Source organism: Ursus maritimus, unplaced genomic scaffold (genome assembly GCF_017311325.1).
Source record: "Ursus maritimus isolate PB19 unplaced genomic scaffold, ASM1731132v1 scaffold_11, whole genome shotgun sequence".
Taxonomy (NCBI): domain Eukaryota; kingdom Metazoa; phylum Chordata; class Mammalia; order Carnivora; family Ursidae; genus Ursus; species Ursus maritimus.
Window position 1 is genome coordinate 60,694,408 of NW_024423453.1, and position 18,776 is coordinate 60,713,183.

General features: G+C 39.3%; 1 protein-coding gene across 2 annotated transcripts in view; it reads right to left on the reverse strand.

The window, feature by feature from the left end:
• Window positions 1-18,776, reverse strand: part of HPGD (15-hydroxyprostaglandin dehydrogenase) — a 30,320-nt gene that overhangs the window by 6,516 nt on the left and 5,028 nt on the right. The window contains exons 4-5 of one of the 2 annotated variants that reach the window (XM_040626447.1): window positions 11,613-11,709; window positions 8,416-8,850 (exon numbers count right to left, since the gene is read on the reverse strand). In XM_040626447.1, the coding sequence (XP_040482381.1) occupies window positions 8,696-8,850; window positions 11,613-11,709 (252 nt within the window). In that variant the 3' untranslated portion in view covers window positions 8,416-8,695. Of the gene's footprint in view, window positions 1-8,415; window positions 8,851-11,612; window positions 11,710-18,776 lie in introns of those variants that run through there. The other variant, XM_008705063.2, reaches the window with a different exon arrangement.

An 18,776-nucleotide genomic window follows, 5' to 3' on the forward strand; every position in this document is an offset into this window, starting at 1 on the left:
AAAGGAAAGGAAAGGAAAGGAAAGGAAAGGAAAGGAAAGGAAAGGAAAGAAAAGAAAAGAAAAGAAAAGAAAAGAAAAGAAAAGGAAAGAAAAGGAAAGAAAAGGAAACCAGAAATAAAAATGTATGATCCCATTTTATTTCATTTCATAATCATGTACTCTAACAGAATTCAAACAATTCTAGAATTGGTTTAATTTACCACATATACCCCATAGTAACTACTCGAATGTCTGATTAAATTCATGGCCTGCAGAAATAGTAATATTGTAGCGCACATAGCATCTTTTCTCCCCTACCTTCTGGCCCAGCCCCCCAAAAGAAACAAAACAACAGGAGAAACCTTTTACTGAACTGTTACTATCAAGTTTATTTCAAATAACTGTCAGTTCTCTAATCAACAGTGACACCTGAAACTAGAGCCATTAGTATATTTCAGTTTTTAACAAATTTCCTCCATTAACTCATTTTAACATTTTTCAAATTTGTGATTTCTGAGTCAAGAAACAGTGATCTCTGATTACTATAATGTTATTAATATCAAATGTCATGCTAATAATACTAAATTATTCTGCTGAGACGTGTTCATCTCCACCCAGCTAACTAGTCCCAGAGCACCACCAATCAGTTGAGCGTGTTGTGCCAAAGTTCAGCAATAAATGCAGACCTTAACCACTCCCTGGGTGCCTGCCAGGTCTCAATTTATAAAGTATGTTTGCTCAAGAGCAGTTTAAATCTCTGAGGATGGTAGATCACACATAGCGCGTCCACCCAGTGATCTCAAAGTACTGTACCATGTGGCTCTCTTGTTGTTGCTTCTTCTTAGGTTTAGGAAAATGTGTAAGTTAATTAAGTTCATCGATGTCAGTCAACAAGAATTTATGCTGCCTCCACAGGGCACACAGGTGTGTGAGGGGCTGGGGACAAAGGGAATAAGTAGGTGCACCCAGGGATTGCTGCTGCTTGCTCTTCTAAGTTGGTCATTGCTTTGCCTCTCCTTAAAGCTTTACGAGACAAAGGCAGTTGGTTGGAGGATGGTGTTCACGGACTGCAGGAAATGCAGAATGACCCTTAATCAGAGATAAGCTGACGCAGCCAAAGGAACAGAAAGCACAAGGACACCGTGCATAAATGTTGTCAAAGATGAATTCAGAATGAAGTTTTGTTACTTGTGTGAAGGTCCTGAACTTCTGAACCCAAGCTAGTTCAAAATGTCACAGAAGTGAAATAAATCAAGAGTGTTAGGTTGGTTCCATTTAAGAAGCAAGCAGGGAACATAGACGTTCCTCTAAAGGTACAATTGTAAAGGCGACCAGCACATGAAAAATTTGTTTGCATTTTTAAAGTGGCGCTTGGCTTTATGAATCTTGTTAACATTATAATGACATTTTCACTGCTAGCCTGCAGAATGTCTACTTGTCCATTGTTTTCACTTTCTGATATTAGATCAAAGGCTGTATAAATCAATATCATTCAGAAATTGTGTTATACCTCAATAAAAAAAATTAATTTTTTTATTGAGGTATAATGGACACACAATAAACTACATATATTTAAAGTGTACAGTTTGATAAGTTCTGACATATGTATACACCCATGAAACCATGACCACAATCAAGATAATGAACGTATCCATCACCTGAAAGTCTCCTCTTGCCCCGTTGTCATCTCTTCTTTCTGCTTTTCCCCTCCCTCTAGGCAAACACTGATCTGCTTTGTGTCACTGGAGTTTGCCTTTTCTAGAAGTTTATTCAAACGTAATAATATATTGTAAACTCTTTTGGTCTGACTTCTTTCACTCGGGATAATTATTATGAGCTTTATCCATGTTGTAGTGTATTTCAATAGCTCATTTTTCCCTTTTTTTTCTGAATAGTATTCCACTGTGAGGGTATACCCATCAATCGCATATACATTCACCTGTTCGTAGAGATCTGGATTGTTTCCACGTTTAGGATATTACAACTTTAAGAGAATTCTTTTCTTTAATTACTTAAGCAAGTCGTAGTTAACTTAGTTAAATAGAGATTTTTTTCTTTATCTTCCCATACATATAGATTTTAACTGTTGCTTCTTATGTTTCAAACAGGTAGGGTGGGTTAGTGATGGGCAGTGCTTTCCCAGCTTGCAACGGACAGTCCAGGTGGAAATTTACTAACTGTACTTCAGTTTGCTATTGTGAAAAGAAGACTAAATGGGTAGAGAAAGGCTTTTTTTTTTTTTTTTTAAGGTTTTTGTTTTCCTTTTTAACAATGATTTTGTTCTGAATATTTCAGAACATCCTGAATATTCCAACATTTTCTATTAGATCTCAGGTGCCACTTTTCTTTTACGCACAATGTTATTGCTAATGCAGTTTAGCTTCGGTATTGATTAATCGTACTTCTGTTACTACCTTCGTCCTACAACATTAATATATGTTGTTTCTATGTGCTTCAAATAAAAATGTGTTCTGAGTCTGGGAATCAAGGTCAGCACACAGAATTGTGCAGGGTGTGATATGACTCTGGAAGCACCATTAACATGGTAGTGTAAATTGCACCCTCCCCCACCCCGCCAAATTCCTGCAGTTTACAACCTGCACAACTATACATGGCAGCCATCTCTGGTAGAAGAGGATGACAGAACAAAAGAGACTGAGAAGAAAGAACCAGTGGAGCTAGGAAGAAAACAAGCTAAGCACTGTGTCATAGAAATTAAAGATAGTATTCTAAGAAGCCTACAGTGGTCACTGTTATCATGTGCAGAATCAAATTAGAATCATTCCCCTTGAGATATGAGCATGTCTCAGTATCACTCATCCAAAAGTAACACCCCTGGTCTCCGTTTCCTCCAGCTACAATTCTGCATCCCTTGACAACACAAAGTACTGAAAAGAGTTACTCTATTCACTGTCTCTACTCTCCTTGCCTCCCATTTGCTGCACAACTCACTCTACTTGGGCTTTCATTTCACCCCTCCAATCAAACAGATCTCATGCCAACAGTTTCTCATACTACTTAACCACTCAAAAATGTCTTTTTAATCAAAGTTGTCAAGAGGGGCTAGAGCACAGTGGTTTGGTCTTTGGGTAGAGGCTGGCCGAGTTAAAAAAAATCTTTTTTTTTCAGTGAGAACATTTTTTTTTTTTTAAGATTTTCTTTTTTAATTTATCTGAGAGAGAATGTGTGAGCACAAGCAGGGGGAGTGGCAGAGGGAGAGGGAGAAGCAGACTCCCTGAAGAGCGGGGAGCCTGTCGTGGGACTCGATCCCAGGACTCGGGATCATGACCTGAGCCAAAGGCAGATGCTTAACCGACTGAGCCACCCAGTGGCCCCCCAGTTCAAATTCTGAATCCACCGCAATGAGCTATGTGGCTTTGAAGGAGTAAGTGCTGGCTCTCTAGGTGCTTTGCTTCTGTGCACTAGAGCCCTCATAGTGGCCCCTGAGTCTCCAATGAGCTAATTTACATAAAATACTTTAAGCAGCACCTGGCACATAATAAACACCAATATTTGCTATGATTTTACACCAATATTTTTCCTTAAGATGAAACACCTCCAAATCTTGTTTTGTAGGCTTATTTATCCACATTGTATCTTTTTATGTAAACGTACATTTTGAGCTACAACGCCACAAATCTGGTCCAGCGTCCTAACTTGCGTTGCTTTCTTAACCCTGGCAAACCGCGGGCTGCTGTTAATCCCAATTCAAGAGGATTTACAGAAGTACATTCATTTAAGATCTGCGTGTTTAGTCCCTTTCAAGTACAAGGTATAGTGAAGTAGTTTTTAAAATATACTCTATTGAGGGGCGTCTGGGTGGCTCAGCGGGTTAAGGGTCTGCTTTCAGCTCAGGTCATGATGCTGGGGTCCTGGGGTCGAGCCCCTCGTCGGGCTCCCTGCTCAGCAGGGAGTCTGCTTCTGCCTCTCCCTCTGCCCCTGCTCCTGTGCTCTCTCTCTTGCTCACTCTCTTTCAAGTATATTTATATACCCTATTTGAATGTGTCAGACTAATGGGAGGACCCCTGGTGCAGGGAACTTCACTGGGTGAAGTGCTAGATCAGTGCTAGTCTTCCGACTTTAAGGGAGTTTTGCCGGTATTAGGACTGCAGGACCAGCTGCTGGAATTAATTTGGGTTTTTAACATCTTGCAAATTAATACCTATATGCACAGGGTCTTCATGTTAGAGGATTTAAGAACAACAACAAAATAAAGGATTGTGGCAATGAGATGGCAGTCTCTGAAGAAATGACATTTTGTTTAATGAGACATTTTTTATTTGTGCGTAAAAACGGATACCTTATATTTAAATGGTTAAGAATAGAGTTTTTATCTCTATCTCTCAACTCTCTAAAACTTATCTCTAAAATTCTAGACCCAGCATGGTGCAAATTCATTCTAGAATCCCAAAACAACTCACTCTAAAATATAACATGTCTAATTAGTTACAGGATTATGTTTATCATAACAATAGATTTAGAAAAAAATCAATAGAAGGAGAAATTCTACCCACAAAATAGAGAAATTTTTTCTACAACCACTCAGAATAATAACACCAATAGCCACTGACTGATGAGATAATTATGAAGAAAAACATAAATACCTGAAAATTACATGTGCAATTACAGAACATACAAGGAATTCATTTAAAAAATATAATTTCCATTTCCACATTAGTTCTTCTATCTTTCATATTCTTTCTGCCCATATTGGCAACAGATAGCTTTAATCTCCACGTCTCGAAGAAGGTAAAAAGCTCGAAAAGATTTTGTGCAAAAATCTGAAATCTGCTTGGCCAGGGCAATTGTACTGGGTCTCCAAACAGGTTTTCTTTTAAATGGATAGAAGTCATGTGAAGTAGGGGCGCCTGGGTGGTGCAGTCCTTAAGCGTCTGCCTTCGGCTCAGGGCGTGATCCCGGCGTTATGGGATTGAGCCCCACATCAGGCTCCAGCCCCACATCAGGCTCCTCTGCTGGGAGCCTGCTTCTTCCTCTCCCACTCCCCCTGCTTGTGTTCCCTCTCTCACTGGCTGTCTCTGTCAACTAAATAAATAAAATCTTAAAAAAAAAAAAAAGAAGTCATATGAAGTAAATTACAGAGACGTGCTAAAGAAATTCAACTTAGGAAAATAAATTGAGAATCTAAAGATACTAATCTTTGCATGATAAACTGTAGTTCAGCAGCTGTGCCGAACAGCAGGGATCTGAACCCCTCACATTTTCTTTACAATCAAAAAGGAAATCGCGTACCCATCTTTCTGTTTATAACTACCACTTCTCTAAGGTGAGGGAAAAGGGAGAACTGGTGAGAATCTGTTTATCTATGTTCCTGTAGAGAGCTGACCAAAGTAATGGGGGCACTTCCTCATCATGTGATGTTCCACAGAACAGAACACCTTATCTGATGCTGCTTTTTCCCTCAGTTTCATGTTTGCCATGAACAAATCATGCTTGCTTTATTTATTTTACTTATTTTAAAGATTTATTTATTTTAGAGAGACAGAGAGCAGGGGGAGGGGCAGAGGGCAAGGGAGGAGGAGGGGAAAGAATTGCAAGCAGACTCCCCCTGAGCTCGGAGCCCGACACGGGGCTTGATCTCACCACCCAGAGATTACAACCTGAGCTGAAATCTTGAGTCAGATGCTTAACTGAATGAGACACCCAGGCGCCCCCAAATCATGGTTTAAAGTGTGACATGACATAAAAAGTGGTATAAACCTTCCTAAAACCATTTCTGTAATAAAAAATCTTTCCAGAAAGGTAATTTTGTTTGTTGAGAATGAACTTCATTAATTCTTGAAAGTTGCTTCTAATGTTCCTCCAAAACTCCTCCTAAAAGTTCAGGCGTTGCCTAGCGCTAGGATCAGAAGAAACGGAGATGAGCTTCTACAGCTGCTCCGTGAATCTCCCTCTGCAGACTGGAGGCGAGCGGCTCAAAGTGTGGTCCAAGGACCAGCCCCAGAACTTCAGGACCCATCCCAGACCTACTGAGTCAGAATTTACATCTGAACAAGTCCCTAGGTAATATCTATGCATGTTAGATTCCAGAAGACGATTCATTTCCTAATCTCGCTAGGAAACCCTCAAACTTTTTATCCATTCCTCAAAGGCCAACTCATAAATATTTCATCTTTCTTATTGATTCTTTCTCATCGATGCCTTCTTAATAATGTTAAGCCGTAAGACAACAAAACGGACACCACGAAGAACGTTGCCAGTACTAAACAAGAAAGGTGGCTTGCGTATTCATAACAGCTGCCATATGACCAATAAAGATCCAGATAATCTATGACATACACTAAGAATGGCAAAATAAAAATTGCGTTATTGCTACTGCTAATTCTCACCACATTTTCCAAGTTATATATAGTTGTTTGACTATAAGCCGCAGGGACTGAGTAAAAGGTAAATGTGACATCATCAGACAAGAGTTTATCACAACGCCTGTGACTTGGCAGTTGCTGAACATGTTAGGCCCCCTTCCTTGTATCAAGAATACTTTCAGAGGTGAGGACCACATGATTCTTTTTACTTTTGGTCTAGAGATGAAAGAAGGTGCCATTCCAGTCTAACCACTGCTCTTTAGGCCATGCGAGACCCAGTGCCTTGAAATTTAGTATCTTGTTTCTGTTTAAAAAGTCTATGCCACGCTAATGATTTGGTTCTGCCACCCTGGTAAGAGATACTGATACACAGCTCTTCAGGTAGAAATTTTGCCGAGTTACTTTCAAATCCCCCTTTTCCCTTCCGTACATGCTCAATGTACCTTTGACTAAGTTGAATCCGTTACTCACACTGGTATCTTTTGCACACCCACCTTAACACAAACTGCAAGCTAATTATGTCAGTTTCAGTGAAATGTATAGCTTGAATAAGTATGATACCGCCTTGGTATTCAAGACATGCTAAAAACAAAAAACCAAACCAAACCAAACCAAACAAAAAAACTATGATTTTTCAAGTATTTTCTTGAAACTCGAAATGTTTTCAGAAAATAAGTTTTCTTATTTACTGTGTTTTCAATCTCAGTAAATAAGACCCTACTGGGATCTCTCACAAAATGCCCCTGAGTGACTGTCTCAGAGGCACAGAGAACGCCCCCAGTGAGCACCAGGTCCTCAGCAGCTGAGCATGCAGCAGGCGGAGGCAGGACTAGCCCGCAGATTGCTTTCCCTGTGACAACCGCTCCGTCTTTCCCACTGTTCGAAGCAACTAACTATATAAGAAGAACACTTGATTCTTAGGGGAAGTCTTGCGGTCAGAGCACAGCTGTTGAAGGACCTGTGTTAAACCAGACTTCATTCTGACCTGTTGTTGTTCCTCTCAACTTTTTTTTTTTTTAATAGTTAAGGATGACTATGTACAGCTTTATATGCAGTGTTTATAGACAGAAACTTCTAGAGAAGAGTCTAGGTGGTTAACAGTGCTCAGAACATCTTCTGGAGCTCCCAACTGGCGCACACCCTTCCCTCAACACACGGAGGAATCCCTCTCCACTTGACTCCTGTTTGTTAAACTTATTAATTGCATTTGATACTTGGTCTGCGTCAGTGGTCATTACTCATTAACTTCTCTGCCCAAACCAGTGTTTCAACTTAAGGTTTTACTGACAGTGAAGGACTCCAGTGAATCTATGTGAGATCGTGAGGAAAGCCTGGTGGAGTTCAACAGCACCCGCAGCTATTCCTTTAACAGTCTGAGCAACAGGAGAAAAAATAGGAACAAGTCTGAGGAAAGAAGGTTCAGAAAACACTTTTGGAAAACAAGAGGAAGCAAGCATTAGAAATATCTTTCCTAAATTTTGTCATTTATACCTCAATAAAGCTTGGGGGGAAAAATACTTTGACTCTGGTAACTCCTCAAAGACTTTTTTGGTCATCTGGCCTCTCCCAACAGGCAATGACTTCAAGGGTATAAAACTGTTGGTAAAATTTCTGAGGAAAATGTGAGGCCAGAGAGGTTCTCACTGATCTTTTTCTAATATTACAAAATCCTGAGTGTTTATCAAACTAATCTTATTGTGGGAAGACGAGACGATCTGGGTGAGTGGATAGAACACAAGGCAGCGCATCTTCCTGCATCTTCTTTGTGAGAGGAAAGCACCTTAGTGCCAAAGCCCGGGGTGGGAGGAGAGGTGGCAGGGCCTGTCCAGCTTGGCCAGTGACAAAAAAGAAACAGTATAAAGGCATCAGGTATGGAGCTCGGGCATTATGGAGGGAGGGTACGTCCCTACGTAAGGATGAAGGCACCACATTAAACAGAATGGACAGAGATAAGCTACATAACCATTATAAGTAGAGTTACCCTGCTGGCTGGGAGGAATATTACGTGGAGAAGCAGTCTGGAATGCTATGATATTCATTAAATTGTAAGAGTGCCAGAAAGGTAATTTGAAGCCAAACTGATCTTATCGCTGAATTTGTATTTACTGTTTCATCTGCACGATTAGAGAAAGATCCACACATGGTTCCAAATGTTGACTGTGAAACAGGTAAGAAGAGAACGAATACCCAGGGGTGGGTAGTGTGATAAAGCAAGCTTTTAGCTAAGAAAGCAAAGTGGACGTCTAATTGTAATCCTTAAATTGCGCTTCTCAGTGACGTGTTTTGACTTGTGACTTTGGTAAGCTCCTCAGATGTTTTCAGGGCTTTACTCTGTGTGTCGAACGGGGCGAAAGCTTAAGATATCACTGAGGTTTAGTCATGTGGTCTTGAGATTAAAGCAGTACCCAGAAGGCCTGAAGACAGCTAGCACATTTCACTGGCTTCACCGAGTTATAGGAATTCAGTTTCTTTGACCTCTCAGTTGGACAAAAGTAGTCACGGATGGAGAGCCAAATTAACAGTCTCACGGACAGGAGAGTGAGATAACCTGGTGGTTAAGACAGAAGAGGTCTTGTATCAGGTGCTTGCATGGGAATTCCCACTTTACTGCTTCCTTGCTGTGCAAGCTTGTGCAAGATACTCATATTCTCCTGCCTCGATGTCCTTCTCTACAAAATGCAGATTACAGAATCTACTTCACGGGGTGGTTGTATTAAATGAGGTAATGTACACACGGTGTTTAAAATAGTATTGTGTAAACAGTAAGTGCTCAATGAATGTTAAGTATGATGACACATTTAAATATTTTTATTGGCTAAGAGGCAGTAGTACATTGCATTTCTTTATACATGCTCTGAGGCAAGTAAGCCTCTTTTTTTTTTTTTTTAAAGCCTCCTTTTATGGTACAGAATGTCTCGAACAGAGTCCTAAACCGATCCAACCCTGAGGCTTCCAGACTTCCTGGGAACGAAAGACCTCCAGTGACAGAAGGGCAAGGGGCTCCCTGGAAGGGCTCATGCTGACATGCTTGTTAGCCCTTTAGCTTCAAGAAAAACCCAAGGGATTCTCTCTTGATCACCACCCCATGTTTTTCTATGTTTCTATTTTATTAAGATATCAAGTACTTCTTGTTAATCCTCCAATCATTTATATATTTTTTCCTTATAATTTCATTTCAAAATAGTGCAGATAGACAGTTGGCAATTTGACTCAAGGGTTTCAGACTCCCAGAATCTAAAATGTGGCCCTCTCTTAGGCCAAATATCTAAGTCTTGCCCATGCTCTCAACTTTTACCACATCCTCAGAATTGAATTGTTACCATTTGTAAGTAGAGGTTACATTAGGAAAAATAACCAAGTTACCCTGAAAAACCAAGTTACCCTGAAAAACTTGTAGAATTGGTTCTATAATAACTTCAGGGATGTCATTTTGTCTTTAAGCAACCCAGAAACTGAGATGTTAGTCTGTTTTTTGAGAACTTCTCAAGAAGGAGATTTCTAAGCCTCCCTTGGTGGCAGGTTTACAGAGAGAGGCTTAAGGACCATCTGACAATGACGCCCAGAGGAAGGAGAAAGAACAATGCTGAGAATCAGATCTCTGGTGTGGTCACAGGCGCCTCCACACCTGACCCCTGAAATACAACTGGAACTAGGAGGTGGGGCACAGCGGGAGAGGCGGGGAACACCTGTTCTGAACACCTGTTCTGAAATTATCAGGCGACTGAAACCAGATAGTGTAAGGAAGTCTCCCTACTTTGGGACATGCAGAGTTTAGACGAATCGCTGTCAATACTGGTCAGACTTCTAAAACTTCAAAATCTCATTTGAACTACTGAGGAAGCATTGTGATTTTTTTTCCCCCTAAGGAATTTAGAAGTCAAGTCATCTGGTTAAGTTGTTCCAAAAGTTCCTGCCAAAGACTTACAGCCACTATTGAGTAATATGGTATCGGTTGGTATTAAATCCTACTGCCCTGAATAAAACAGAGTGTGGACTGCACGTTGTGGCAAAGACGGTTAGCCATCTATCTATAGGAATCCATTCTTTCCTTGGGCACAGAGCCAGAATATATTCTCAGACTCTCTTGTAGTTAGGTGAGCCACGAGATCAAATTCTGTTCTGGAACCTGAACAGAAATGTGGTTTGCCATTACTGGGCTGGGGGTAGAGGGTCTGTTTAGAAAAGCAGCTTTGCTCCCTCAGTGCTCTCTTTATTTCTGCTGCAGAGAAAGGAGTCCCCCACCCCACCAGACCCCACTCCCACCAGCATAACTACGGAGGCCCCATGTCAAAGAGCTCAGCCAGCCTGGTTTTCCCAATGACTGCATATAAAAGAGGCTCCCAGCAACAAGGATCTTGCCTGGGACTGATATATGAGTGAGAAATAAGCTTATACTATATTGAAGTTATTACATGTTTGGGTCTATTTATTATAGTGGTTTAACATTGAAGGGTGGCAGAACAAGTCACCCTAAAATGTGTCACTTTGGCATAAGAATTATTTGGAGCTAAAGGCACTTGAAAAACGGCAGGTACAAGAAGGGCTCTCTGACCTCTGCTTTTCCTCCTGAAAGCAGGTGATAAAACTCCGATGTGAAATATGTTCTTCCTATACCCGTAGGAAAGAAATATTCTTATCACCAGAGATGGGGATTTGAGGCCAATGGAAATCTGTACAAACCTTGTTAAAATAACTCTCATCTTCCTTTAGGCCCCCTATATATTTTAGTGACTTTCTCACAATTACCTCTCTTTATTCAACCTTGTTTATAAACGCTTAGGCCTAGCCATTCTTGGGTCTTGGTTTTCCTATGGGGGCTCCCACGTACACATAAAAATCTATATGCTTTTTTCCTGTTCATCTGTCTTATGCCAATTTAATTCTCAGGCCCAGCCAGAGACCCTAAGAAGCTACGGGTAAATTCTGGCCTCCCCTACAACAGATCCCAACTACTACATATGCCATATTTTAAAATCATATACTCTCTCTAAAATCACGTGGGAGTAGAGATACCTTAACTGTGTTTTAACACTTCTTACTTTGTCAAAGATGCTTTCATATGCATTACTGCTCGGTGCCACAGTAAGGGAGCTTAAAAAGCCACAATTTAAAATAATAGAAGTAAACATACACTTCAAACTTCTGATATTATGCAATAGAAAATTCCATAGAGCCAATAAAAAACAAAACAAAGCAATTAAACAAATTTTCAATTCCCAACCGGAGTTGTTAATAAATACACTTTGAAGATTACTGTTGTGGTCCAAATTACCAACAGGAAATTATTATGAATGTCGGAATTGTCCTTACCTGCTAAAGAGGACATATTGATAATGACGCCGCCTTCACCTCCGTTTTGCTTACTCATGTAATCCAAGCCAAGGTAGGTTCCACTGATAACAGAAACCTAATCCAGAGACATAAACGGGAAAAGCAACATAGCCATTATACCTTATGCATCACAGACTGAAGTTTTTATGGCGATTGCAGACACCCAGGGAGATTTCTCCAAATACTATCACCAAAAGGTTTTCAAGTGGCTGCTTGTTTTTTTTAAAACGAGTCATTGACTAGCTTCTCTTTTGTTTGCCTACAGTGGGGGAGCTGCTCACATCTTTGCAAAACTCCACTTAGTTGCCCAGTCTGAGACTTGATGAAAAAAGTTGTATTCCCATGGTGCTGTCATTGACCTCAAACCTCAGCATCTTCGAGAATGGTACATGCAGTGTTCTTTTTCTTCTCTAAATATTGGGCACAAAATTTATTTACCCTTCTTACCATGTGGGTCTCAGATCCGGGTCTTTCACATTCATCTGCTCTGTTTAATTCTCTTGCATCTTGGGATATGTAACAGTGGAAACCCTTGATTTCCTACACAGCTTTCATGTCCTTTTTTAAAAAAATTTCTAATAAAAAGTCTATTTGGCATATGTATCTACTTCTTCCTCATGTCATGCACGAGGAAGGTGATCTCCCCAGGTTTAGTGTGGACACTGATGAATTTCGTTCAGTCGCAGAAATCCCATTCTCTTTGCTAGTGACTGGTTTAGGGGCCCGCATGTGACCCATTTCTACCAGGGACTCCTGAGGAGCAGTCAGCTGGAGGGCCAGGTCAGGGAGGGGTGGTGGAAGAGGCTGTGGCCAAAAAGACTGTTGTTTTTAAGAAAACCAGAAAGAAATGATTGCATCAGTCCCTTTGCATCCCTTTGTGTGGGTGTGATAGCCGAAATACACAGTTACATCCTTAAGATGAAAGGTCTGTGAAGGGCAGCGGACTGGAGAAATGAGAAGACACTGGGTTCTGGGATCACTGTGTTGCAGTATCAAGCACTCCCGACCTCTGTGTTGTGAGATCACAAAACTCTTTTACTCAGTTTCAGGACCCTGACTTTTCGGTCAGTTGGACACACGGTCTTCTGTAATGTCTGTCCCTTAATCTCGTTCATCACTCTTGCACTGTTTTTTTGAGAGTTTACTCTGATTGGTTATTCACCTCCCTGCGTAGGCAACTTTTCTGTGTACTTTTTTTTTCTTAGATTTTATTTATTTATTTGTCAGACAGAGAGAGCAAAGGAGAGCACAGGCAGGCGGAGCAGCACAGGGAGAAGCTGAGCAGGGAGCCCGATGCAGGGTTCGATCCCAGGACCCTGGGATCATGACCTGAGCCGAAGGCAGAGGCTGCACTGACTGAGCCACCCAGGCGCCCCTGTTGTATCCTAACATTGGAGAGTTCTCCACTACCAAAAACAACTTGTGGTACAAAACTTCTATTGGAAACTTCATTTTCCCTTTTAGATTTACGAACTCTTCTCCCTTCCAACTCAGACTTTGAGAAGGTGAACATTTTCTTTTGACATCTTAATTCCTACTTTTTGCATTCTTTACAATACTGCAAAGAAAATGATACGACAGTAATGAGTCTGAAACTGAGGGAATATAGTGGTGGTTACCTTCTTTTTATTTTGAAAAGTCCATTTGGCGTTTCTTGACAAGCAATGTTGCCACTCTACCTAATAGTAGTTCTAGAACAAAAAAGTAAATTGAAGATTCTATTTCTTAAGCCATGTGTCAGTTTGATATTAAGAAGGCTTAAGGAGAATGAGTAAAATCTCCATATGATTCCCTTTACAAAGAAAAAATACAAAACATTAAATGGTTTATATAAGAAGGAAAAAATGCACATGGCTGAAATAACTGAAGTCAGTTAGATTCTGGTAGCTTCTGCTTAAGTCTCTAGCATGTCTGGACAGAATTTCTGTTTACGCATATTGGCGCTATGCTTTTATTCTCAGGTATTTACAGCTTTGCTGACACCCTGCTTTTGTGTTTTCAACATCCACAAGATGCAGCCAGATAGAAAGCCTGGGAATATTTAAGCTTTATTTATTTTTTTTAAAAGAAGATTTATTTCCAAGGTCTTTGGTGGAGGAAGACAAAGGATTATTTTCTCATCCATTATCAAGTTAAGAGCTGAGTAACTTTTCAAGTGAAAGTGTTCTTGGAATAAATCTACAAAACAGGGTTTAATGCTTTGGCTGGGGCATATGTGATATTTTCACCTCCTCTTCTACAGTAATCTCTTCCTTATCCCAGATAATAAATTCAAGGAAATGTTAAGAAACCACAGAATAAAATGTTTTTGTTAATATTCTAAGAACATTTCTTGTCCCTTGGCAATGTTTATGTATCACATAGATTGGGTCATTAAAACAGCAAGCATCTAGAGGAAAAAAAGAAAATGAAGATTATAGACATGTTCCAGCTACAAACACAAAATAGCAGGGACCTATAGTATTATTTTAGTCTATCATAAAGGTACTCTCAATTTTGTATTTGACCTTCAACAAATTTTGTATTTGACTCTGAAAAAAAGAAAAAGGAAATCCTATGGCTAATTTCACATAGTGCGAATAAAAATTCACTTACTGACAAAACGATCTAATTAACACATGCTTACTCAATAGTTTTGGTTATGAATAATTTTTGTATGTAATACCAAAATTAAACTGTGCTGTATTCCAAATCTTAAATTAGTTTTTTCCACAGATTAAAGTACCCTGTAAGTTACAACTACTTGTAAATTCCCCTGTACTGGGAATAATTCTTAGGTGACAAAGATAAATGGATACATGGTAACAGCATATTTGTTTAACTCTTCTTAGCAGGCATCATGTCTTCTTCTTTTTTTTTTTTTTTTTAAAGATTTTTATTTATGTGACAGAGAGACAGCCAGCGAGAGAGGGAACACAGCAGGGGGAGTGGGAGAGGAAGAAGCAGGCTCCCAGCGGAGGAGCCTGATGTGGGGCTCGATCCTAGAACGCCGGGATCACGCCCTGAGCCGAAGGCAGACGCCTAACGACTGCGCCACCCAGGTGCCCCGGCATCATGTCTTCTTACTATATATATGTAATATAATATATATTACTATATATAATATATAATATGTTCTATATCATATATATTTCCATATATATTTTTATATATATAAAAAGCACACATGCGTGTATTCACTACTGAAATTTCCTAATCTATCATTTTCCTTATCTTGTCTTCCTCCCCTCTGAGGTTCCTTTTAGTTTATTTCTGGTTTTTGTGCTACACTCTAACTCTAATTTTAAAAATCCTGTCATCTAAATCATGAAACGTTGCCTTTCAGGTTTCTTGTCTTTTCTCCAGCCCAATTCTCGAGGAGTATTAATATGGACGACCACTTTTTTTTCTGAAATCCTTGTTCATCCTTGTTTCTCTGTGTTCATTCTTTTCCATTTTTGCTTCTGTGGTAAATATTATTGTATTCCCCCTTGCAGAGCTACTTAAAATTTAGCAAGTTCTGCCGAACCATATGCATTCAACTAGATCTTTAAATATTACGGAGTAAGAGTAACAGAGAGAAGTTACTAATTTAATTTGTAATCAACATCCTTGGGAGCCAAGAAAAGGGAGTACATTTGACAACATTTCTACCCATCTCCTCAACTCTGCCTTGGAGGTAGAGTAGGGTGGAGGAATCCACCTCATATAGAAATGAGATTGTGAGAATGAAGAAGACGTAAGTGTTGACATTCTGGAGGAGAAATGTAGTTTACTGACTGATACTACGTAGTAGCACTGTGCTGGATGCTCACGTAGTTAGGGTTTATTTAAGCTTAACCATCCTCCCCGGTAAGGAAATTATCTCCATCCTTTTACAACTGGGAAATTCAAGACCAGAGAAATGAAATAAGAGTTCATGAACTCTAAGTTCAGGGCTGTCATCTAGTTTTGACGGGTTCTAGATGTATATCCTTACCAGTGCAAATCTTTAGTCAACCCTTGTATTTCTGAAAAAAGAATTATCCTCATAAGCCATCTATCTTGTTCAGTTTTTATTTGAGTACACTAAGGGATTCAATATATGTTAGTTACATGTGCAAATTAGATTATAAATCCCACCTGAATGGGAATGAATTATTTAGGCTTATTAGAGATCAGAAAGTAAAAAAGTATATTACAGAATGACCTTATCAATATTCAAAGTTAAGTCTACCTCCCCCCGCCCAATTGCCAGAGTAACCTTTGAGAGTTATTCAAAGGTTCAGTCTTTCCTGAACATTCCTAAGGAGCTCTGGGTAGATATAAATAAAGGCACCGCGGTTGGTTGCAGACTAAGGAGGAAGCACAGAATAGCCTAATGGAAACAAAAGAATGGGAAGAGGTTTAATGTATCTCTTGTGTGGGAAGAATGGTGAAATTCGCTGAGTTAAGGATAAGGAAGTGGTTAAGTTTGTTAAGCAGTAAAAGTAGAAGGACAGATGATCCAGCTTGGCAACACTGATGTAGGAAACAATCCAAACATTGTACTGAAATGCAGAAATGAATATCCATGTGTGTAAAATATCACAGAACAGCTGTTTATGTATCCAATAAATATAAATTGAACATCTTCTCTGTACACAAAATAAAAATTTTATGCCTTGAAAGAGCTTATAGCATACTGGCATAAATTGCATAGGTATAAAAATAATTCTAATAAAATTTTAAAATTTGTTAACCCTATAAGAATGTTATCATTATGGTGTACAAGATTCCAGAAGAGGAAGGGATATGAGGTGAGGTCCTCTAACTAAGTGGTTACTCTAACAGGGACAGGAACATAGGGGAACATGCAAAAGAACAGACATGGTATCATAAAAGGAGGCAAATTACATCCAGAGTTTAAAAAATATATAAACCAAACACAAATATTTGCATTATACTAACAGAGATAATCAAGTTAGAAGGATAATGATAGGTCAGACTCTAATCTACTCTTGAGCAGGGTGTTGCAGGTAGGAGGGGAATTAACATGTTTTCAACCTATATATAGGTAACAAAGGTTATATCTTGCTCTCTAGATGTAAAATTAAATAAATGTCATTAGTTCCTGGAGTTGAGCTAAGGAGTGGCCTATGTCAGCAGAGTCCAAAGAAAAATAAAGGCCAGATAATTTCAATGAGGAAGGATCCAAGAGAGTGAGTTGTAACCAAAGGAGTCAAATAAAATTCTCCTGGTCTTCTAGAATTTTCTATTTGAAGATAATATAAGAATGTGTAGCCTGCAGCAAGTGTTTACTCACCCAGGCTATGTTAAAGCAAACATGTCCTCTCAGCCAGACAAAGATTAATAATTCTAATCCTATTACCTTTGTGATAATCTCTTCACTATTTTCATGTTCTTTATATTAACTCTAATCATTGCACAATTTTATGAGAGCTGATTTCTGTCTTTTTTTTTTTAAGATTTTATTTATTTATTTCAGAGAGAGAGCACGACTGGAGAGAAGGGCAAAGGGAGAGGGAGAAGCAGACTCCCCACTGAGCAGGGAGCCCAATGCAGGGCTGGATCATAGGACCCCAGGATCATGACATAGGCCTAAGGCAGATGCTTAACCACTTAACCGACTGAGCCACATAGGCACCCTGACAGCTGATTTCTTACAGAAAAGACACAGTAGGTGTCCATTATGAATGCATGGAATACAGGAACTTTATACCCTAGTGACCTCCGTCTATAAAATATCTGTAGATATTACTAGTGAAACTATTAAAAATATCAGTAGTGAAAAAACTGCTGTGTGACTTGTGCTTTTTCACTAGCAGAGCTGGATTCAAAGAAATTCTTGTCACTTTATATGGTTGTGGAAAGTTCCATTAAGTTTATAAAAATATATTCTTAAATATTCCTGAAGTTCTCAATTGGTTATATATTCATTTTTTTCCCATCTGGCAACCAAAGGATGTTATTAAATATGGTTCATAATAAGTCAGGGACAACCACCAAAGATTAATAAAATGTATAATTTTCAGGGCGCTTGGGTGGCTCAGTCAGTTAAGCATCTGCCTTCAGCTCAGGTCATGATTCTGGGGTCCCAGGATCCAGCCCTGAGTTTGGCTCCCTGCTCAGTGGGGAGTCTGCTTCTCCCTCTCCCTCTTTCCCTCCCCCCAACTTGTGTGCATGCTCTCTCTCTCTCTCAAATAAATAGATAAAATCTTCAAAAAATAAATAAAATAAAATGTACAATTTTCTTACTAGCAGAAAAAAATTAAAGGTATCCAGTGGAATTTAAGAAAGGAATGGAAAAAGATCAAAAGCAAAAAGAAAACTTAGTAAATTCAAAATATGAACTGAAGGACTGCCTGGGTGGCTCAGTTGGTTAAGCAACTGGCTCGTGATTTCATCTTAGATCATGATCTCATGGGTTGTGAGACTGACCCCTACAGCAGGCTCCACACTCAGCAGGGAATCTGCTTCTCTCTCTTTCTCTCCCTTTCCCACTGCCCCTCCCCCTACTCACTCTCTTTCTCTTTAAAATAAATCTTTAAAATATTAATTAAAAAATAAAATATGAAAAAAAGTATAAGACATAAATCCCAATAAAGGGTAATAATAAATATAAGTGGCTTAAATTCACAGATACAAAATGCAGATATGCTCAGATGTGACTTAAAAAATAAGAGCTCATGCTATACTGTCAGCAAGAGACAAATTTAACATAAATGTTGACAGATCAGGTTTCTAAACATACACACATATCCCAGAAAGACTTTGGGGGAAATTTGACAAATAAATTTTAAAGCTATTTTGAAATCTGATGATATCTAGGAACACTTGAGCCAAATTTTAAAAAGAACTGGAAGGAGTACCTTTCATTCTCAATTAAAGGACTTAAGGCATCTGTCAAGTTTTGGGAGAAACTTTGTACCCTTATCAAAGTGGTTCAGCTCTTTTGTGAGGTAGTGTAATTCTCATTACGCCCATCAAGTTATTACAGTTCAGAAATTATTCATGGGAATGTAGATTCAAGTCAAACATTTATTGACTAAGCACTATCTTCAAGATACTATGTTGATTACTGAGAAAGAAAGAAAAAACATAACACATCCTGTTTTTAAGGAGTTTATCATCTCTCAGGAGGGTATCATGAAGTAGAGGGCCACTCCCTATATGTTTATACAC